At 40.8% G+C, this 24,493-nt stretch overlaps 1 protein-coding gene across 1 annotated transcript; it reads left to right on the top strand.

Moving 5' to 3' along the window:
* The first annotated feature begins 1,948 nt into the window (after nt 1-1,948).
* Nucleotides 1,949-24,234, top strand: si:ch1073-291c23.2 (uncharacterized protein LOC799862 homolog). The gene is made up of 7 exons (XM_060916881.1): nt 1,949-2,061; nt 8,353-8,471; nt 10,445-10,555; nt 11,797-11,853; nt 12,087-12,242; nt 19,339-19,452; nt 22,936-24,234. Exons 2-7 carry the CDS (start codon nt 8,355-8,357, stop codon nt 22,972-22,974), a joined length of 594 nt encoding a protein of 197 aa, XP_060772864.1. The 5' UTR covers nt 1,949-2,061; nt 8,353-8,354; the 3' UTR covers nt 22,975-24,234.
* The last annotated feature ends 259 nt before the right edge of the window (nt 24,235-24,493 follow it).

The raw sequence follows: 24,493 nt of genomic DNA, 5'->3' as shown, positions 1-24,493 counted from the left end.
AATAGCACCTGCACAATAATTAACGCTTTCAAGGCACTCCTCCGATCCATTACTCTTTAGCTAGCCGCACACTACACCGATTTTCAGCGTACCGAGCCAACTGAAGTCGCGAGTCAGGCGTAAAGACTAGTTTTCGATGGTACCGACTCATCTCACAGCCGATTCGAAAAACTAATCGGGAGCCAGACTGATCGGCGAGAGTCGCTAGCAATAGCCAATCATATCTTTCGCATATAACACGTGACATCATTAAACACAATTTCTAGCGCGAGAAATACGTGTTGGTAGCACCTAATGCAGGTATATACTGTAATTCCATAGGCTGAAGCTTTATCCATAGACACAGTGGGCTGAAAAGCCACTCTGCTCAAGTTGTGTGGCTGAATTCCAAATCGCTTTAACTCCCCTATATAAGTGCACTATTTAAGGTTGGGAATAATAGCTCATGCAGCCTAGATAGTGCGCTACATATTCCGTGTTGTGTCATTTGTAATTCAGCCTGTAGCATCTTCAAGTGTTGGATTTAACAGTAACTATATCCAATAGCCAATCACAAAGCTATTAAGATGTCACGTGTCGCTTCAATCGCGACTGCACTCGTCAACAGTCGGGGGATATGTGCGTGCCCTGTCGGGAGTCGGCTCTGAAATGGGTCGGTTCGGTACCGCGTGGATCGCCGTGGTGTGCGGCTAGCTTAAGTCCATGCTTAATCTGGCTTCTGCAGTAAACAAAAGGTCGCACGTTTGACGTCAGGGCAGATTTGTTGTCATTTTTTTGGCGCAGATTGTGACATTCTAAAACGCAAACCTCCGGTTATCTCTGTCCACACGAAAAGGCATACACGGAGTTTTCAAAAATCTTCACTTTGCCCGGAGTTTTTTTAAATATTCGTTTTTGATGTGTTTTCATGTGGATGACAGGCCAAAACGTAGAAAAATATCTTCGGTTTAGCAGATACCCGGCTACGTGTGGACGGGGTCTTAATCTCAATCAACTAGCCAAAACTATTCCTAAACTACTCATATGAGAGGGTTAATAAGAGAACGTCTTCCTCTGCAGCTGTGTGCAGTCACTTGGGTGGGATCAGAGGAGAAGTTCCCAGGAAACTTGAGGAATGTTATTTACAACTGAACAAAAAGAGCTCTGTTGAGGGGGTAGGCCATATCCTGAGTTATACCAAGACAATAACATTTTATGTCTTGATTTTATGATTTTAGAACCTAAAATGGTGCATTGGATATGTTGCACTAATTACGCCTTTAAGTAGATGAGAAGTTGTATATTTTATTTATTTAGTCACTGTGATTGAGCAGGGTGTCTCACATAAACGTACAAAAACATATCATCTTCACAAAATATGGGGGGGGGGAATTCCGAGGGTTTGAAAATAATAATTATAAGGATAGTTCCCAGTTAAGTTCACTGGCATAAAATTGCAGTTATTAACCTAATTCCATTTCTTACTAGAGGTCATATAGAATGCTAACTGTATTCACATTTCATTCAGATTACACAATATTATCATTAATTCAAAGTCATCCACAAAGCACAGGCCTGAATATCTGGGAGTCAACATCTGTCTTAACTTAAACCATCATGAATGCCTTTGGCTGTGAGAGCCAGCTGTATCATGCCTCTTCACTACTCCACTCTCTTTGTTTACATCCTCCAATCACTCCTCTCTCTCTCTCTCTCTCTCTCTCTCTCTCTCTCTCTTTCTCTAATTCCAAATCTTACACCATTTCTTGTTTCACCATTTAACCAATGTGTGCGTCGTGTGTTCGTGCAAACTTTATGTGCACTATAATATTTGTACAAAGTTTTCATATATTGCAATAATCAAAGGTTATTCTTCTCCTCTTCTGTGGTATTTGCAGTGAACTTTTGGAATCTCACACACACACACACACACACACACACACACACTTCTCCAAACATGGTGTCTCAGTCTCCACCCCATTCCCTATTCGTCCCACTCTTTACTATCCCCCTTTCCCCCTCCTGTCTTTGCTGTTGTGAAACACTGTAAAATCTACGCATCTTACCCACAGACCATTGAAGGTATGTTAAATTTTGGTTCCTTCCTAAAGTGAGATATTACGTTCACCAGATTTTTTTTTTTGGGGGGGGGAATTGTGTAGATGTGTTACATATTCAGTGTAGTGTGTATTGTCATTACTGTAGTGTCAGTAAGTGAACTCAAAGTTAGACATCCAGTATCCTTGAATAGCTCTGAAGCAAAAAAGAAAAAAACTGAACACATTTGCATGAACATGAAACTCAGATGACTCTTGTGATCATAAACTTATGTTTATGAACTGAATGTTTTGCATACTTATCATCAATAGCATCTTATCAAAAGCAAGTAATCTTGAAATTCCCCTAAAACTAGGACACAATTTGCATAATTTCCTACATTGATGTCACTCTTAAATAATTGTATAAATTGCACATACAGAGGGTAATTGTGTTAAAACAGAAAGACGACACAGGCATAGATTTGAATTGTGCTCTCCTGAGCCAGGAAGCGAGGGAAAATGAGAGCTGACCCTTTGTACCCTGGTCACCAGAAAGTACTTTAGGTTATGTCTCCTCCAACATGTTTAGCTACCCTATGCAACAGATGTAAATGATGTCATATCTTCACCTGTCTCACAGTAAGCACATGTTAGCCTTCATTCACCTAGGAACGGGGAGATCTGCATGAAGATCCAATTGATCTTGTCAACCAGTGAAGTTAGCTGGTTAGCAGTTAGCATAGGGTGACCAGATTTCCCTAGTCTGAAACCGGGACACTTTTGCGCACGACCATGCTCATGCATGCACACCTTTTTTTTACGTAAACGTGACGCTCAGAGAGGTGCTCTTATCATTTTGTTGAAGCTCACATTTATCAACATCTCACATGAAATAAAACAAACAGGCATTTTGTTATCTAGTAGCATAGTGGTATACAGATCAGTTAAATTATGGTCAGACAACAGATTTTGTAATGGCTGAGAATAGGCCAGGCTATGTCCATAGGCCAAATTTAAACTGATTTATTTCACCTGTTTGTGAGAAGACCAAGAAGAATGCATATGCACATGTAGGCTATATCTCTAAAATTGTATGCACTATAGCAGGAACTTAAAAAGTAGATATGTGACCTCAACATAGCCTAGGTCAGGATCAACCTTACTAACCATTCCCCACAACTGAATGAATAAAGCAAGATGATGTGTACAAAAGTGAACACTTTAATGGAAGGTGCAACAAGCTGTTCAACACAGCAATATGGCCAAACTGTCAGAATGGTATGTTAAACAGAAACAAAAAAGAGACAAGTGATTTGAGAATATACACTCAAACAAAACAGCAATAAAGGAGGAGAGGGGCGACAGCCCGAGGAGAGCCCCCACAGGAGCGCACAGCATTTGCAGCATAGGCTACCCAACTCAGTACAAGAACAAAACACTTACAGTGTGTGCAGTAGGCTTCGTGCGCATTGTTCTGCACCTCTCGGAGGAAGGGGTAGGTGCCCTGTAAATCTTTGGAAAAGGTACATTTTCTTTTCGGCATAATTGCTGCAGCATTACTGCTGCTAGCTGCTAGACAAAGAACATTCGCGCCAGTTAATGTTTATTTTATTGTTGCATGGCAACACGTTCTGTTGTCTGGAATAATGTGGCTAAATAAACACCCATGCCACAGGGCCAGGGGGCAGTAACCAGGAAAATCTGTGATTCCTGTCAATTCATCAAAATAGTAAATGCAGACATTTCTCCGCTAAAGATTCCCACGCTGCTCAGTTGCAAACGTCGCGAGTGGCGAAAACCGGGACATATCTGTGTCCCGACAGACTTTTATCGGGACTCGGGACACACAACCCCAAATCGGGACTGTCCCGGTAAAACCGGGACATCTGGTCACCCTAAGTTAGCATAGCACAGTGACAGCTCAATTGCATCTTCAGTATAGCCAAAAATATTAATACGAATATAAATCAAACTTTATAAATGTAAACATTGCTAGTTAGCTAATGGCACGTTGCCTTAGATAGCTAGAATTTCCCTGTAGAAAACAAATCAATTAACAAAAAATAAGCAAACATAACAATAAATAATTTCAAGTAATGTACAACATAGCCCCTGATCCTTATCTAAAAATTAATGGTGCGTTGTTTTGATAGACCAATGCTTAAAATGTCAGTACTATCTAGGTACAGTACCACAGATCAATGGTGCAACCTTACAAACTGGAATGAACAGGTAAATTGTTCTTTTAAAACAAAACTATGTCGTGGTGTAACTCAGCTAACATTAGCTAACACATGCCAAAAGCCTATTTAAAATAACCAATTTTATTTGAAACTTTTTACATACTGTATGCTATCTTCTTGAGTCTGTACTTGCTACTAGAGGTCTGCGCGGGTCGGATTTTTCAGTCCCGCTCGCGCCCGCATTGTGCAGTCCCACTCCCGCCCGCACCCGCAAAGAATTATGATTTTCAGTCCAGCTCCCGCCCGCGCCTGCCATATTTTGTCCTGCTCCCGCCCGCAAATCCCGCATGATGCAGACGTTTGCGTTATTTCTCAGGAAAGTTCTTGTCTTGACACAGCGTGATGGTGCCCCGCCCCCTACTTTGAGTGGATTTGAGCATAAATATCTACAGCTCACGTTCACATTTGTTATTATTTACCTTGTTTCTGAATTCAGCATGTAGTGTCTCTAATAATAATAATAATAATAAGTGCTGTCAAGCGATTAAAATATTTAATATCGAATCGCACATTCTTGTCACATGAGAAACCATTGTAATTCTCTGATAAGCATAAAAAAGTGAATGGGCTTGCTTTGTACCAATGTTTTTTGTTTTTTTTTATTGCAAAGCAGAGCTAGCAAGAGAACCATGAGTGAACAACTCTAATCAGAGAGACAGGTTACACAGTGACGGTAGGCTTGACTCAATGCTATCCCAGAAATCCTTCCTGTAATATGCAAATTTGGCCACCTCTGATTGGACAGCCAAATTTGCATATTACAGGAAGGATTTCTGGGATAGCATTGAGTCAAGCCTACCGTCACTGTGTAACCTGTCTCTCTGATTAGAGTTGTAGACTAACTCAAGCAGTAAATCACTTCACTCATGGTTCTCTTGCTAGGTGGGTGTGAACGGCGAGTCATTAGAGTGATCAAAGGAATCAATGGTGAATTTAAAATGCCATTCCTCACTCAATCTGGCAATCTGACTCTCTCTGCAAATTTAGGCATCTTAAAATGTTTTTATTAATGCCAAATAAAATATCCAGCACAAATTATATATGATAGACATAAATTAATAATTTATAAATTTTATATCAAACACGTTTTTAGTTAGCAGGACTGCAGCTTATCACCGTTCCCGCCCACGCTGCATATGTGCACTCCTGCTCCCACCAGCGCCCGCATATGTGCACTTCCGGTCCCGCCCGTGCCCGCAATAAGCTTTCAAATTTTGTCCCACGCCGCACTGCTTTGCGGCGGGTCCCGCGAGTCCCACGGGACTCCCGCGGGAGTGCAGGGCTCTACTTGCTACTCATAGTAACATGGTAGTAGTGGTAGTAGTAGTAGTAGTAACTTCTCAATTTAAATATGCTTTCTGTAATTCTTATATGATGGAACATCTCGCCCCTGCCCTCGCTAAAGTCTGTGACCGCTGATCAAGTCAATACAACAACTGTACACAAAAAGTGCTACACATGTATAACCCTTAACATATTTATACTATGCAACCAATTTTTACAGTGAAGAGGAGCAATTAAACAGGCAAAAAAAAGACACTCATGAATATTTATCCCAATAATAAATGCTTTAAAAATCATAATGAAAAAAAACCTTTTAAATATGAAATTAAATTTAAAAAGAAATTTCAAAAGTGGAAGCTAAGAAGCTCCTGTCATCACAATTGCATTTGATGGCTCAGGATAGCCATAAGTCTTTGGTGGGTTGTATTTAAAAAATTTATTAAAAGCAGCATTTTAGCATTTTTATAGTAATCCCTAAATATACTCATTCTTGATATGAATTAAATGACTAAAAGAGGATTGAAATTAATAAATCCATCCATCCATTATCAGCCCGTAGTTGCTTATCCTGTTCGACAGGGTCGCAGGCAAGCTGGAGCCTATCCCAGCTGACTACGGGCGAAAGGTGGGGTACACCCTGGACAAGTCACCAGGTCATCACAGGGCTGACACATAGACACAGACAGCCATTCACACTCACATTCACACCTACGATCAATTTAGAGTCACCAGTTAACCTAACCTGCATGTCTTTGGACTGTGCGGGAAACCGGAGCACCCGAAGGAAACCCACGCGGACACGGGGAGAACATGCAAACTCCACACAGAAAGGCCCTCGCCGGCCCCGGGGCTCGAACCCGGACCTTCTTGCTGTGAGGCGACAGCGCTAACCACTACACCACCGTGCCGCCGCACCGCCTGAAATTAATAAATGTATTTATTTATTTGTTTGTTTTGTCAGCCCTACTTGATGCTGGCCCACTAATCTAGCTAGCTAGTTAACAAAACTAAAAACTGTAATAATTAAAAATTCTTTAATACATTGGTAAGGGTTGTCAGCCCTGTGATGACCTGGCGACTTGTCCAGGGTGTACCCCGCCTTTCACCCGTAGTCAGCTGGGATAGGCTCCAGCTTGCCTGCGACCCTGTAGAGCAGGATAAAGCGGCTAGAGATAATGAGATGAGATGAGATTGGTAAGGGTTGGGTTGTTTGTTTGGTTTTTTTTCAACAACTCAGCAGCTCAGGAACAAATGAGTAATTCTTTATTAATATTTATCTTATTCTTCCTAACTGCTAAGAACTACTAATTAATTACTCAGTATGTGTTTTTAGGAGTTAAAGATTAACTAAGCAGTAATTACTGAGTCGTAAATTTCTCCTGCAGAACAACTAACTATATATGACTCTTTTATAATAACTACTGATTAATTACTGATCACAGCAACATTAATTCCCAAAAGTTAAATCTTACCTTCCTCCTGGAGAGCTACTACCAAATATACACTCACCAGTCACTTTAATAGGAGCCTGTACACATGCTCATTTCTACAGTTATCCAATCAGCCAATTATGTGGCAGCAGCACAGTGCAAAAAAAAAAAAAAATCATACAGATACAGATCAAGAACTTTGGGTAATTTTCACATCAAACATCAGAATGAAGAAAAAGTGTGATCTCTGTTACTTCAACCATAGCATGTATTTTCACACACAACAGTCGCTAGAGTTTACTCAGAATAGTGGAAAAAAAAATTGAGTTTGTGCCAGTTATCTTGTGGAAATGTCTTGTTGATAAGTGAGGTCAGATGAAAATGGCCAGACTGTTTCAAGCTGCCAGGAAGGATATCGTCACTCAAATAATCACTCTTTTTAAACATGGTGAACTGAAAAGTATCTCAACATGAACCTTGAGGTGGATGGGCTACACCAGCAGAAGACCACGTCAAGTTCCACTCCTGTCAGTCAAGAACATTAATCGGAGGCTATTGTGGGCACAGACTCACTGAAACTGGGTAGTTGAAGATTAAAAAAACATCATCTGGTCTTTTTCCAGTCTTAAATTGTGTAGTTTGGCTGAGTCTTTGCCCACGATAGCCTCAGACTCTTGTTCCTGGCTGACAGGAGTGGAACCTGATATGGTCTTCTGCTCTTTTAGCCTATCAACCACAAGCACACACACACAGCACAACTTTATTCATCACACACTTGTGAAATTTCCTCTCTGCATTTAACCCATCTGAAGCAGTGAACACACACATGCACACACACGTGAGCAATGAGCACACACACATACCCAGAGCAGTGGGCAGCCATGCTAACAGCACCCGGGGAGCAGCTGGGAGTTCGGTGCCTCGCTCAAGGACACCTCAGCCCAAGGCCGTCCCATATTTACCTAACCGCGTGTCTTTGGACTGTGGGGGAAACCGGAGCACCCGGAGGAAACCCATGCAGACACAGGGAGAACATGCAAACTCCACACAGAAAGGCCCTCGCCGGCCGCTGGGCTCGAAGCCAGGACCTTCTTGCTGTGAGGCGACCGTGCTAACCACTACACCACCGTGCCGCCCAAGGTTTGACGTGCTGTGCATTCTGTGATGCTTTTCTGCTCACCACAGTTGTAGAGTGATAATTTGACATAGTTGCAAAGAGTGCTTCTTTAATTATAGACTTCCTACCAGCTCAAACCAATCTTGTCATTCCCTTCTGATTTCTCTGATCAACAAGGGGTTTCAGCCTGCAGATCTGCCACACACCAGATGTTTTTGTTTTGTTTTTTCTCTCTCAATTTGTTTTTCTAAAATTTTCAGAGATGGACACAAATGCAAGTAGTGAGCCCATGCAGGAGATTCAGGGACCAAGCACACAAACTGTTGGTGGCACTAAACCTCTGCACCGCTTCCTCAGAGGAGAGCCAAGAACTGTTGGGGTGAGAGAGAAAACACATTCCTGATTGCATCAAACAGTACAAACATGGCAAGGTCAGGACACACAGAATTCATTGTAATATAAATTAGGAAAAGTGATTTTGTTGAATGTTACACAGGTGAGGTCTTATGAACTCTTATCCATGCTGAGTAAATCCACTTCTTAGCTGTAAACATGGTTTTATATTAGGTTCAATTATCTGTGCTTAAAAAAATGTCAAAAACATATTTTCAGGTCAGTTTATTTATATAGCACTTTTAATAACAGACCTTGTAATAAAGCCGCTTTACAGAAAAATAAAGATTTTAAACATATGAAACTAAATTTATGCCTAATACGCAAGCCTGAGGCGATGGTGGCAAGATAAAAACTCCCTCAGACGACACAAGGAAGAAACTTTGAGAGGAACTAGACTTAAAAGGGAACCCATCCTCATTTAGGTGAGAACAGATAGCAAGATTATAAATAACTTGCTTCGATAAGTGTGTCCTCTTTGGTCAAAAAGTGCAATTGTGTTCCCAGGAAATTAATTATAGGATTGACATGAAGTCTATTTTGTTGAAGTTATCAAATGTTCACTGATGGAGACTTGAGTGCAAAACTGTTCATGACAACTGCAGTCCTAAAGTTATCTTGTCAGTTGTAGCCCTAAGTCTCATCTCATCTCATTATCTCTAGCCGCTTTATCCTGTTCTACAGGGTCACAGGCAAGCTGGAGCCTATCCCAGCTGACTACGGGCAAAAGGCGGGGTACACCCTGGACAAGTTGCCAGGTGATCACAGGGCTGACACATAGACACAGACAACCATTCACACTCACATCTACGGTCAATTTAGAGTCACCAGCTAACCTAACCTGCATGTCTTTGGACTGTGGGGGAAACCGGAGCACCCGGAGGAAACCCACACGGACACAGGGAGAACATGCAAACTCCACACAGAAAGGCCCTCACCGGCCACGGGGCTCGAACCCAGACCTTCTTGCTGTGAGGCGACAGCGCTAACCACTACACCACCGTGCCGCCCTATCCCTAAGTCATTATAGCAAAACTGTAAGAGTCCAGAGCCATCTTCTAAATGTATCTTTTGACTGTCCACATGGGGCCATCCTCCACAGGAGCGATGTGATGAGACTCCAGCCAGAAGTAGGGCATCAGGATGAATCAGGCAAGTCAATTGTTTTCACAATGTTGAGAACAGAAAAAAATACTACAATTGAGTTTATTCACAAGCTTCTTCAGCTAAATAATGCTGAAAATGATGGTGTTAAGGATGAGACAGAGAGCCAGATGGAATGCAGTGTGTTTATTAAAAATCACAAGGGCAAGTCCATCTCAAAAACTGATAAATGGTAAGATGATCTTCACATAGACTAAACCAGGCTAAACGATTATCAAAAACTTGTATCAGTTATGGGTGACTCAATGCATAAGACCTGACAAAGAACTGATACCATGGGTTTGAGGAGTCAAATGTGAAATGGTAGTGTTTTGGTAACGAGATAATATGACATCCCTGATTCTTTTGACCACCTTGAAGAGACCAGTGGGCTTGAATCTGCTCCATCCCTGACTGCCACACTCTTTCCATGGGTTAGTATCCAGTAGTTTCAGGAGTTGTTTGGTAAGAAAGATCCAAGGACAATCCAATTTTAGTTTCATGGCATAGGCAACCAGATTTAAAAAAAAAAAAAAAAGGCTTGAAATATTTCACTTTACATGGATCGAATATAGAATATATGAAAGTGCACCTTTTTGAATCAAATTACAAAAAAAAAATGAACTTTTTTATAATAATATTTTGAGATGCATGAGTATATCATAGCTTTTTCATAAGAGCTGGGTTGAATTCTTACACATTTGCAGTTACATGACCATGTTTTATTTGTCTCATATCATACAACCTGTAAAACTGTTAAAATGAAAATACCCCACATGTCCTAGATTATGTTTTCCTGTGTTTCTTATGTACAAGATTGTGCTGTTGTTCCTCGGCCTGTGTCTGTTCATGTTCGGGATTCCTCTGAAGGGAGAAACAATGGAAACATCAGCGGACCTCTATAGTCCCTTTTGGCTAGGCATCTTGGTAAATACATTATTTTTCTTTGCATGGTTGACAAGACAGGTACAAACAATGAATAGAAACATATCTGAAACTGTTACTCTATAGTGATTCTCCTCATATTAAATCTGTAAAATAGTTTACAACTAGATTTCTATTTCTATCATAAAATAGAAGTCGGCGGCACGGTGGTGTAGTGGTTAGCGCTGTCGCCTCACAGCAAGAAGGTCCGGGTTCGAGCCCCGGGGCCGGCGAGGGCCTTTCTGTGCGGAGTTTGCATGTTCTCCGCGTGGGTTTCCTCCGGGTGCTCCGGTTTCCCCCACAGTCCAAAGACATGCAGGTTAGGTTAACTGGTGACTCTAAATTAACCGTAGGTGTGAGTGTGAATGGTTGTCTGTGTCTATGTGTCAGCCCTGTCATGACCTGGCGACTTGTCCAGGGTGTACCCTGCCTTTCGCCCGTAGTCAGCTGGGATAGGCTCCAGCTTGCCTGCAACCCTGTAGAAGGATAAAGCGGCTAGAGATGATGAGATGAGAAAATAGAAGTCTGAGTTATTTCATTAGTTTTAATCTATACTAATACAGCTGATATCACTACAAAGGTGTGTGTCCCTTGAATGTGATGGAAGATGTTTTAATGAAGCCAATTTCTAAAAAGTAAACCTGTTTTCTGTTGTGTTGAAAAATTAGTTTTGTGCACTAATTGCAATTCTCTTAAGAAGTCTGTTTTATATTTTATTGTGTAATTTATGTGTGAAATGTCAGATTTAAAACTTTAACTACTGCAGCTGTGTTATATTATTATGTTACTATTATATACCAAAACCCCACATTAATACTGTGGTGTGCACTTACAGTATAACCATGTTCCATACATTTTCCATAAAGTTATCTAGTTTGTAAAACACATCTGCCCAAATGTGCTTTATAAACTGTTTTCAGAGATGATGTAGATGTAATGATGAATTTGTCTTCAGTAATGTTTCCTTCTTTACATAGTCATGCTTATATATGAACAGTACAGTGATTTTGTACTGTTCTGATTCTGTACATTGAGCCACTACTTTACAAATAATTTACTGGGCATTATACTTTTAATTTAAATAATTTTAAATTTAATACTTTGAGAGTGTTACCTCTTGAACTCAAATAAGTTCTTTATGACTGCAAATTCGGCAGCAGTAATTACGTAGAAGACCATTCGTTTGAACACTTATCTGTGTAATGTACTTAAGCTCTTACTAATGTGTATTTTCTGTTTTGCAGTACTTTATTTGTGGCGTTCTCTACATACAGTCAGAACGCAACACCACAAAAAAGATTGTGAGTGCTCTAATTTTAAGTTTTATGATATAGTCTTAACTACTTAAACTTCCAGGACGTGTCTATGGCTCTGGAGTTTCATTTCTCCCTCTCAAAACTACATGACTTTGCTACTAGTTTTACTGTTGCTACTGCATAATGTGCTTTAAGCTGAATAAATTGATAATCATAATGATAATATAATTTCATTAATTATAAATTTAATTCAAGTTAACTTTTTTTCCCCTTTGCAGGTCACAATTAGTTTTGCGCTTTCTATCATCGCAATACTGGGGACTGTAGTTGGTGCAATTATTTTCATCAAAGTTTTAGCTACACACTCCTTTAATTATATGATGTATGAAGGACCTTTCAACGACAGTGAAACAGATGTGGCTATGGAACGTTATGTAAGTTATCGGCAAAAGAAAACTTGTATTTGTGGATAAGAATAATATACTTGTATTTGGAGATAAGAATCATAAAGAAATATCCTTTCATGTAAAATGAATTTTGGTTTTATTATTATTTTTTGCACAGTAATATATTAACCCCACTCCCTCTCCTTGATCACCTTGATGAGGGAGATTGCCTACTCAAATAAAATGGGCAGTAACTTTTATTGTATCGAGGTGAAAGTACAACCCCAATTCCAAAAAAGTTGGGACACTGTGTAAAACATGAATAAAAACAGAATGTGAAGATTTGCAAATCATGGAAGCACTATATGTCATTGAAAATAGTACAAAGACAACATATCAAATGTTGAAACTGAGAAATTTTTATTGTTTTTTGAACAATATGAGCTCATTTTTAATTTGATGTCAGCAACACGTTTCAAAAAAGTTGGGACAGGGGCAACAACAGACTGAAAAAGTTGTGTCATGCTACAAAAAAAAAAAAGGTTAATTGGCAACAGGTCAGTAACATGATTGGGTATAAAAAGAGCATCCCAGAAAGACTGACTCTCTCAGAAGTAAAGATGGGGAGGGGTTCACCGCTCTGTGAAAGACTGCATGGGCAAACAGTGCAACAATTTAAGAATAACATTGCTCAATGTAAAATTGCAACGAATTTTGGGATCACATCATCTGTGGTACATAATATTATTAAAAAATTTAGAGAATCTGGAGAAATCTCTGGATGCAAGAGACAAGGCTGAAAACTGACACTGGATGCCTGTGTATAGCAGTTCGTAGGAGGGGGAGGAGCACAGGAAGACGGCAGGCCAGAATAAAGTTCCATAAATTGTTTATTTGCTCTTTTCAGACACAAATTCACTCTCCCAGTCATACACACACACACAAGTCATCTGGTTCAGGAGAGAGCCCACTTCCTCTGCTCTCTCTCTCTTTATATAGGGCGCGGTCACTGGGAAGACACACAAACACAGGTTAATTGACATCAGGTGTAGTGATTCTGCCACTTACCTTCCCTGACTCCGCCCTCCGGTCACAGACCGGCGCTTGACCACGCCCCCGCTGCCACACTGTGATTTTCAGGTCCTCAGGTGACACTGTATTAAAAGCAGACACGTGTCTGTAGTGGAAATCACTGTGTGGGCTCAGAAACACTTCAGAAAACCATTGTCTGTGAAAACAGTTCATTACTGCAACCAGAAATGCAAGTTAAAACCAAATATAAACAATATCCAGAAACACCGCCACCTTCTCTGGGCCCGAGCTCTTTTACGATGGACTGAGTCGAAGTGGAAAATTGTCCTGAGGTCTGATGAATCAAAAGTAGAAATTCTTTTTAGAAATCATGGACATCACGTCCTCCAGGCTAAAGAGGAGAGGCACCATCCGGCTTGTTATCAGTGCACAGTTCAAAATCCAGCATCTGTGATGGTATGAGGGTGCATTAGTGCACATGACATGGGTAGCTCGTACATCCGGGACGGCATGATTAATGCTGAATGATATATACACGTTTCAGAGCAACATACTGCCATGCAGACAAAATCTTTTCCAGGGAAGACCTTCCTTCTTTCAGCAAGACAATGCCAAAACGCTTTCTGCACATATTAAAAGTGCATGGCTCCATAGTATGAGTCTGGGTGCTAAACTGGCCTGCCTGCAGTTCAGACCTGTATCCCATTTAAAACATTTGGTGCATTATGAAGCACAAAATATGACAAAGGAGACCCTGAACTGTTGAGCAACTGAAATTGTATATCTGGCAAGAATGGGGCAACATTTCTCTTTCAAAACTACAGCAACTGGTCTCCTCAGTTCCCAAACATTTACAGAATGTTAAAAGTAGAGGTGATGCAACACAGTGGTAAACGTGCCCCTGTCCCAGCTTTTTTGAAATGTATTGCTGATATCATATTCAAAATGAGCATATAGTTTTCAAAAAACAATGAAATTTCTGGTTCAATATTTGATACGTTGTCTTTGTACTGTTTTGAATGAAATATAAGGTTTCCATGATTTGCAAATTCTCACATTCTGTTTTTATTTACAGTTTACACAGCGTCCCAACTTTTTTGGAATTGGGGTTGTATTTCAAATGCATCTTGTAAGCAAAACTCAATTTACAAAGTATCCTTTGGTACAGAAGTTAATTTTCTGAACATTTACTTATACCATTTAATAAATTTCAGCTGTTATTTGTATGCACAGAAAAATGCAGGTGAATAAAATCCATTGTACCACTATTCTCAATGGGAGGAGAAATCCATTTAAAAAGAGATTTATGGCATCGTGTATGTATGGTAAATATACAGTACATAATCTAATAAAAAAATTGGCCATGTCAATCCTTTTCTGGTGCTTGGTTAAATATCCCCTCATCTAATAACAGCACCAGTCCAGTCAGGTTAAAAGTTTACCAGTGTCTTGAGACCTTCTGCCCACTCTCAGTCACTTTCTGCCCATTCTTCCACACTGACTTGGTAATCTGTGCAGCTAGAGTTTGTGGTGTCTTTTTTGATGTTTTAAATTTGATGGATTTGAAGTCCAGTCAAACTGTCCCAGTGTTAGAAAATGCTTCTTGAACAACTCATACACAAATTTGGCCCTATGTGTCATCTTAAGTATTATAGAATTGTCATCCTGGAAAGGAGTGTTAGTGTTGTGTTTTGGATATGAAGCACAAAAGGCAAATTTAGAGTCTGGCCAACTGCTGATGATTTAGTTAAATAAGTTACATTCATTCAGTTATGCAACCTATTGACATTGTACAATACAACCAATGGAGGCTAGTCAATACGGGGCACTGGGGTGCCACCCCCTTCCAGTTATCCAGATGAGAAAGACTACATGATATTAAACATAAATTAATTAAGCAAAAGTATTTATTAAGTCAAAATTGTTTACTCATCCTACCTCACCCTGTACCCATCTAATTATTATTAACCTATTTTTAAGCTGTATTTATTTAAATTTTATGTGAACACCTACACTTCCTGTATACTTCCGCCCCTGCTGGGGCATCGGCCAAATGATCGTGTATGTGGCTGCACAAACTTTTGGAGAGCAGGTGATCTGAGGCTGTGTTTTAATTGGCGGATTCAAGATTTGACCTAGGCGGCACGGTGGTGTAGTGGTTAGCGCTGTCGCCTCACAGCAAGAAGGTCCTGGGTTCGAGCCCCGGGGCCGGCGAGGGCCTTTCTGTGTGGAGTTTGCATGTTCTCCCCGTGTCCGCGTGGGTTTCCTCCGGGTGCTCCAGTTTCCCCCACAGTCCAAAGACATGCAGGTTAGGTTAACTGGTGACTCTAAATTGACCGTAGGTGTGAATGTGAGTGTGAATGGTTGTCTGTGTCTATGTGTCAGCCCTGTGATGACCTGGCGACTTGTCCAGGGTGTACCCCGCCTTTCGCCCGTAGTCAGCTGGGATAGGCTCCAGCTTGCCTGCGACCCTGTAGAACAGGATAAAGCGGCTAGAGATAATGAGATGAGATGAGAAGATTTGACCTGAGGTGCAGCAAAGTGCACCCCAGACACACCTTCTTTTATTAGCAGCCAATTGGAATTGTTTTTAAGTTTTGTTTTGTTTTCACGTGATTAGACAGTTTCCTACAGACCTTCATATTTGTGGCTGTCACTCATTGTTGCTCGTGAGACTGGAGCTTTCAAAAGATGGCAAGTTCAAGTGGACCCGCAGAGAAAGAAAATTCTGTTATTTCTTTCCAGAAACATCCTTTTACACAGTGTACACTGAAAGAAAAACAAAGAGAAATAAAGGAGCTTGGACCAGACCAGCCCAATTTAAACATTAAGAAGCCAGTGATCGGGGATGGGCTTACACTCGAGGCTTCTCCCACTCTTGTTATGACAAACAGAACTAGCTAGCTGGATAGATGATAATGAAGAATGTGATCATGTAGATTTTGTAGATCATATTGAATGGCATGCATTCTTTCACCATACATTTTTTGGCTTCTTTAAATAAAGGCTTTCCTCATAATGTGAATATCTCTTAACCCAAACTAATAAAAACTCAACTAACTCTTAATTCCTCAAAAATAAAAATCAAAATAATACTACTTATGCACTCCTAAAACTAAACTGAAGTGAAAAACCAAATCCATCCATTATCCATAACCGCTTATCCTGTGCAGGGTCGCGGGCAAGCTGGAGCCTATCCCAGGTGACTTTGGACGAGAGGCAGGGTACACCCTGGACAAGTTGCCAAATCATCACAGGGCTGAGACATAGAGCCAAACAACAATTCACACTCACACCTACGATCATTTCAGAGCCACCAATTAAGCTAACCTGTATCTTTGGAGGAAACCGAAATGGTACAAAAATTAACTCTCCAATGTTGTGGAGCTGTCATAATTAATCAACAATTTGCAACAACCATCTGGTTAACACATGCTCACTCAACCTTATCAGGAAGCTATTCATCCCCCTTGGATGGATGGAATTAAAATTGATTTTTTGAGGGATTAGCACCATTTGATTTACACAACATGCCTAACACTTTAAAGGTGCAAATTGTTGTTTTATTGTGATACAAATAATAATTAAGATGAAAAAACAGAAATCTGGAGTGTGCATAGGTATTCACACACACACACACACACACACACACACACACACACACACACACACACACACACAAAGTCGATACTTTGTAGAGCCACCTTTTGCTGCAATTACAGCTGCAAGTCTCTTAGGGTCTGTCTCTATTAGCTTAGCACCTCTAGCCATTGGAGTTTTTGCCCATTCCTCACGGCAAAACTGCTCCAACTCCTTCAAGTTAGATGGGTTACATTGGTGTACAGTAATCCTCAAGTTATGCCACAGATTCTCAATTGGATTGAAGTCTGGGCTTTGATTAGGCCATTCCAAGATATTTAAATGTTTCCTTTTAAACCACTCCAGTGTAGCTTTAACAGTATGTTTAGGGTCATTGTCCTGCTGGAAAGTGAACCTTTGTCCCAGTCTCAAACCTCTGGCTGACTCAAACAGGTTTTCCTCCAGAATTGCCCTGTATTTAGTGCCATCCATCTTTCCTTCAGTCCTGACCAGCTTTCCTGTCCCTGCAGATGAAAAATATCCCCACAGCATGATGCTGCCACCACCATGCTTCACTGTAGGAATGGTGTTCTCAGGGTGTTGGGTTTGTGCCACACATGGCATTTCCCATGATGTCCAAAAAGATCAATTTTAGTCTCATTTGACCAGAGAATCTTCTTCCATGTGTTTGGAGAGTCTGCCACATGCTGTGGGGCAAACTCCAAACGTGTTTTCCTAAGCAATGGCCTTTTTCTGGCCACTCTTCCATCAAGGCCTGTTCTGTGGACTGAATGGCTTAAAGTGGACAGATACTTCCATCTCCTGTGTCGATCTTTGCAGCTCCTTCCATATTATCTTTGATGTGTTTGTTGCATCTCTGATTAATGCCCTCCTTGGCTGGTCTGTGAGTTTTGGTGGGCGGCCTTGTCTTGTCAGGTTTGTAGTGGTGACATATTCTTTCCATTTTGCTATCATGGTGATCCCTGGAATATTTGAGTTTGGGATATTTTTTATAACCCAACCCTGATCCATACTTCTTCACAACGTTGTCTCTGACCTGTTTGGCGGCTCCTTGGTTTTCATGTTGCTTACTTAGTAGTGTTGCAGAGTCAGGGTCCTTCCAGAACAGGTTGAGTTATACAGACATCATGTGACAGGTCATGTGACACTTTGATTGCACACAAGTGGATCTTTATCAACTAATTATGTGACTTATGAAGTGAATTGTTTGGACCAGCTCTTATTTAGGGGTTTCATATGAAAGGAGGTGAATATCTACGCACACCCCAGATTTCTGTTTTTCCATCTTAATTATTGTTTGTGTCACAATAAAACAACAATTTTCACTTTTAAAAGTTGTAAGCATGTTGTGTAAATTAAATGGTGCTAACCCTCCAAAATCCATTTTAATTCCAGCTTGTAATGCAACAAAACAGGGCAAACACCAAGGAGGATGAATACTTTTGCAAGACACTGTACGGTACATAGCTAGCAATGTATACTAACAGTGTTTACAAATTGTTTCATGTAATACAACAAGGTGCTCCATTGCACGATGCTTAGAAGTGAAGTTTGTGGGGAAACTTGTAAATCATCTATCAATTGAACAATCATTTAAAGTATATTAAAGTACATCACGGGCGGCACGGTGGTGTAGTGGTTAGCGCTGTCGCCTCACAGCAAGAAGGTCCTGGGTTCGAGCCCCGGGGCCGGCGAGGGCCTTTCTGTGCGGAGTTTGCATGTTCTCCCCGTGTCCATGTGGGTTTCCTCCGGGTGCTCCGGTTTCCCCCACAGTCCAAAGACATGCAGGTTAGGTTAACTGGTGACTCTAAATTGACCGTAGGTGTGAATGTGAGTGTGAATGGTTGTCTGTGTCTATGTGTCAGCCCTGTGATGACCTGGCAACTTGTCCAGGGTGTACCCCGCCTTTCGCCCGTAATCAGCTGGGATAGGCTCCAGCTTGCCTGCAACCCTGTAGAAGGATAAAGCGGCTAGAGATAACGAGATGAGATGAAAGTACATCACATTTAAGCAGGTTATTTGATGCCATGCAATGGGTTGACATTACATCTATGGTACATTCCAACCTTGCGCCTAGTGTTGCTGGGATAAGCTCCTGATCTCCCCTGGATACCCAGAATAAAGTGGGCTCTCGAAGTATTTACTCAGTAGATGCCACAATATTCAGAAGACTATGATTCAGAAAGGTTAATATACTGTTCCACCCCTTGTTCAACCAACATTTTTGTATCTACACATTACATCAGTTAGCTTTAGGAAGCATATGCCTATAAAGGTGAGCTACTGTTCTTGCCTGAGTTTCCCAAAAGCATCACAGCACAAAGATCATATGGTACATATCAGCACAACAAACGCTCTCTCTCCAAGTTAAAATGCTCTTAGATTTAAGAGGCTTTTGGGAAACCTACCGCTTATTAGAAGCACCTTGAGTACAATACAAACATAGAACTCAAGGCATTCATGGGATCTTACATTATGATAATAGGTATTAAACACTGTTCCCATTCCTCAGACGCAGCTCTACAGCTTGGAAGCCGTGTTCCTCTTCCACAGCTTGGTGGCAGGAGTGATCCTCGTTGCTATGTCTGTGTTTTCCCGTCTAGCACTGCGCTCAAGTCATACCCAGGTTAAAATGAACTTCCTTATTTTCTCTTCACCTTTCTATTTAATCCTCTTCTTTAGCTCAGCTAGGATGTGATAATTCAGTTACTGTAACATTATTTTAAAGTAGTTATATCCTAAATATTTCCTATATGTTTCAATATAAACTGTCACGCATTATATATGTACAATACATTGGAGAAGGAACAAGAAGACTGGCTGATAATTTACATATACAGTTAGGTCCATAAATATTTGGACAGAGACAACATTTTTCCAATTTTGGTTCTGTACATTACCACAATTAATTTTGAACAAAACAATTCAGATGCAGTTGAAGTTTATTCTTTCAGCGTTAATTCAGTGGGTTGAACAAAATGATTGCATAAAAATGTGAGGAACTAAAGCATTTTTTAAACACAATCCCTTCATTTCAGGGGCTCAAAAGTAATTGGACAAATTAAATAATTGTAAATAAAATGTTCATTTCTAATACTTGGTTGAAAATCCTTTGTTGGCAATGACTGCCTGAAGTCTTGAACTCATGGACGTCACCAGACGCTGTGTTTCCTCCTTTTTGATGCTCTGCCAGGCCTTTACTGCAGTGGTTTTCAGTTGCTGTTTGTTTGTGGGCCTTTCTGTCTGAAGTTTAGTCTTTAACAAGTGAAATGCATGCTCAATTGGGTTGAGATCAGGTGACTGACTTGGCCATTCAAGAATATTCCACTTTTTTGCTTTAATAAACTCCTGGGTTGCTTTGGCTTTATGTTTTGGGTCATTGTCCATCTGTATTATGAAACGCCGACCAATCAGTCTGGCTGCATTTGAGCACACAGTATGTCTCTGAATACCTCAGAATTCATCCGGCTGCTTCTGTCCTGTGTCACATCATCAATAAACACTAGTGACCCAGTGCCACTGGCAGCCATGCATGCCCAAGCCATCACACTGCCTCCGCCGTGTTTTACAGATGATGTGGTATGCTTTGGATCATGAGCTGTACCACGCCTTCACCATACTTTTTTCTTTCCATCATTCTGGTAGAGGTTGATCTTGGTTTCATCTGTCCAAAGAATGTTCTTCCAGAACTGTGCTGGCTTTTTTAGATGTTTTTTAGCAAAGTCCAATCTAGCCTTTTTATTCTTGAGGCTTATGAGTGGCTTGCACCATGCAGTGAACCCTCTGTATTTACTTTCATACAGTCTCCTCTTTATGGTAGATTTGGATATTGATAGGCCTACTTCCTGGAGAGTGTTGTTCACTTGGTTGGCTGTTGTGAAGGCGTTTCTCTTCACCATGGAAATTATTCTGCGATCATCCACCACTGTTGTCTTCTGTGGGCGTCCAGGTCTTTTTGCATTGATGAGTTCACCAGTGCTTTCTTTCTTTCTCAGGATGTACCAAACTGTAGATTTTGCCACTCCTAATATTGTAGCAATTTCTCGGATGGGTTTTTTTCTGTTTTCGCAGCTTAAGGATGGCTTGTTTCACCTGCATGGAGAGCTCCTTTGACCGCATGTTTTCTTCACAGCAAAATCTTCCAAATGCAAGCACCACACCTCAAATCAACCCCAGGCCTTTTATCTGCTTAATTGAGAATGGCATAACAAAGGAATTGCCCACACCTGCCCATGAAATAGCCTTTGAGTCAATTGTCCAATTACTTTTGGTCCCTTTAAAAACAGGGTGGCACATGTTAAGGAGCTGAAACTCCTAAACCCTTCATCCAATTTTAATGTGGATACCCTCAAATGAAAGCTGAAAGTCTGGAGTTTATGTCCATGTCCATTATAAAACCAAAACCTGAATATGTTTCAGTAAACAAGTAAAAAACACAAAATTTGTGTCAGTGTCCAAATATATATGGACCTAACTGTATAAGTATGTACTAGTAGAAATTCTCCCCCACCACAAGATCACATCCAGTAATATTTGTGTGAAAACATGGATGTGAGATTTTGTTGAAATTGTTGAACCTTCCATTTGTCTGCTTAATCATAAAACTGTAGCATTACAAATGTTTACAAAAGCACATTGAGGAGTTTTATCAGATGTATCATATGTCTGTTTTGGAGCAATGTGGCAGTGTGAATCTGTGATATACTATGGTGGGGTTTACATTAGACCGTATCAGCGGATCATCAGATTAACGTTTTTAAAACGATTAGCGTGCACACAGCAACGCCAATACACGATTCGCGTGCACACAGCAACGCCAATACATGGATACGCTCGGCTCCGCAGGCATCCTGCATTCCAAATCACTCCGCCCTGAACAGCGAGTGCCCTCTAGAGGGTGCGCATTCCGGCCCTGCGCAGCTCACAGAGCGCGTGAGTGAAGCGCACGAGCAGTGATTCGGGACTGAGCCGCTGTGTGTGTGATCTCAGTGCATATCGGGCATGCGCGTCACTTACCACTTGCAAGTGGAAGGATGGTAAGCCTAAAGACAATCATAACTACACAATGGGCAGTATTTGCATCAGTATTTGCAGTATTTTCATACTTTTATACTCTTTAATGAAAGGTGATACAAGGCGGAAGTCCACGCCGTTTTTCAGCAGTCGCCTCACATGACCAACGCCAGCGAATCAGGAAGGTGGATGTCACAGTGATGTTGTCCAATGACGACGCCAGCTAGAGCTCAGCACAGTGTATCCGCGTATCCGCGTATTCTCAATGTTTACACAGCACCGGACCAGACACGATCTGGATTGAATACGTGGACCCTGGCGGATTCCCGTTTCCCGGCTGTGGCAGCGGGGGCGTGGTCGAGCACCGGTCTGTGACAGGAGGGTGGAGCCGGGGAAGGTGAGTGGCAGAATCGCTTCACCTGACGGTAATTAACCTGTGTTTTGTGTGTGTTTTCCCAGTAAACCGCTCCCTATTTAAGGAGGCTGAGAGAGAGCAGAGGGAGCGCGACCCGGGATTGGAGGCTGAGTGTGTGTCTGTGTGCGTGCGTGCGTTAGACTGAAAAGTTGTTTAATAAATACGCTGTCTCTACCTCCAAACGTTGTCCTGCCGTCCTCTGTGCTCCACCTTTTCCCGGGTTTCGGCACCACTGTAGCGCGGACAATGTGTGGGTGGAGCACAGAGGACGGCAGGACAACGTTTGGAGGTAGAGACAGCGTATTTATTAAACAACTTTTCAGTCTAACGCACGCACGCACACAGACACACACTCAGCCTCCAATCCCGGGTCGCGCTCCCTCTGCTCTCTCTCAGCCTCCTTAAATAGGGAGCGGTTTACTGGGAAAACACACACAAAACACAGGTTAATTACCGTCAGGTGAAGCGATTCTGCCACTCACCTTCCCCGGCTCCACCCTCCTGTCACAGACCGGTGCTCGACCACGCCCCCGCTGCCACACCGGCGTTTCCAGGCGTTTTAATGTAAACAGACAGTGCATCCGCGAAGAAAACGAGACAGATACGGTCTAATGTAAACTTGGCCTATGTTGTATGTGACAGCATCCAGTAATCAATCTCTCTCTCTCTCTCTCTCTCTAGATGTTCGTGGTCATGCGTTACCCACCTTCAGCAGAGTGAGGCCTTTTTAGAGACACCTTAGGTGAATGGCAAACATTAGTGTGTGATAGCTTTAATTAGAATTCATTCTAACAAATACCTGTCCTCAAGAAAATGTAAATGAACAGGTTCTTTGTGGCAGAGTACACAGGAAACAAAGTGAAAGCCATTTACTAAACAGCTAATTAACTCCGCTATTTAGGCCACACTGTACGAATGCTAGAAATAATAACTGTGGAAAAAGTCTTGTGAGAATGGATTCTCTATGTTCTAGCGTTTGGGATGGAACATACTTTTACCTTACCATTGTTTTCCTTCATTTAAAAAAAATCATTATAACCTACACAAACACTGTATTAATTCACATACTGTATGGAAATGTATATTGCCAAATAATCTTTTGAATTAAGGGTTGTTTTACAATCAGGGTACAAAGTTTGTGTCACAGGGGTCCAAAATTCAAATTAATTCAAACTGGTTCTTGTACCAGTTTTTAAGTGAGGGACAAGTTAAAGAACAGATTTCAGGTAATTTTTTTGGCATATGTGTATGGTAGTTTTGTGTAACCTGCTATAAGATGGGAGAAACAAATGAAGTGATTCTCGGAGAGGACATTTTTTTGACAATTCAGAATCCACTACTTCCATAGTGCTTTTAAATACAAGGCTGTAAGCTTTGTGTTAGTTGTCTCTAATATTTATGTCCCAATATCTTGACCACATTTTAGGATGAAAATAATCATTTTAGATATGTTATTTTATATTGAAAAATTAGCTGTCTCGGAGAGGACATTTTTTTTGACACAATTACATACTAATTTGATCAAAATAGTCTGAAAACTTACTGGCATTCAACATTAAAACTTAACTATGTTTCCAATGATATAGAACCAAATATTTGTTTTATGGTATAAAGAATGATGTAAGTGCATCCCTTTTGGAGCTACCTGTGGTCAAAAAAAGCACTTTTTCTAAATGACATGAGTAGTTTTGCTAAATATGACATATATTGCCATACATTCACCAAAAATAACGGTATCACCAATTTTTTTTTTTTTGCATGGTAAATAGAGCTATCACAGGGCTACAATAAACAACCAAGTTTATTTAGTCAAGCCTTTTGATATTGAAGATAAGTGTTAAATGTGATTTTTAGCTTGCATACCCTGATTGTAAAACAACCCTTAAGTCTTTTATATGAAATAAACCTCACAAAACAATGATGTTTTGATGTAAACAGCCACAGACTATAATAAATGCATTTTTATATATATTAAATGTATATTTGCAGCTCCTCATATAGTTATTATGCATCTCATGCATTGCCATCAGTTGTAAAATGAATGATAGTAGCTTTAGACCAATACTTAATTATCTCAACAAACATTACATCAAAATAAAACTTTTTACATCCAATAGCATACTTATGTCAATAAATTAACATTTATATTATAACTCAGTGTTATGGTTTTCACCATACCTGCTTATAAGAGATTTTCAAAGAGATTGACACCAATTTTAAATAACTGAAAGGGAAAAAC

Source organism: Neoarius graeffei, chromosome 3 (genome assembly GCF_027579695.1).
Source record: "Neoarius graeffei isolate fNeoGra1 chromosome 3, fNeoGra1.pri, whole genome shotgun sequence".
Taxonomy (NCBI): Eukaryota; Metazoa; Chordata; class Actinopteri; order Siluriformes; family Ariidae; genus Neoarius; species Neoarius graeffei.
This window is presented reverse-complemented; position numbering and strand designations above follow the sequence as displayed.

Bases quoted from the DNA above. Each gene is read 5' to 3' on its own strand.
- si:ch1073-291c23.2 (XM_060916881.1), top strand. From the start codon at position 8,355: ATGGACACAAATGCAAGTAGTGAGCCCATGCAGGAGATTCAGGGACCA. The intron at 8,472-10,444 runs GTGAGAGAGAAA...CTTATGTACAAG, and splicing joins GAGAGCCAAGAACTGTTGGG to ATTGTGCTGTTGTTCCTCGG. The intron at 19,453-22,935 runs GTTAAAATGAAC...CTCTCTCTCTAG, and splicing joins TGCGCTCAAGTCATACCCAG to ATGTTCGTGGTCATGCGTTA.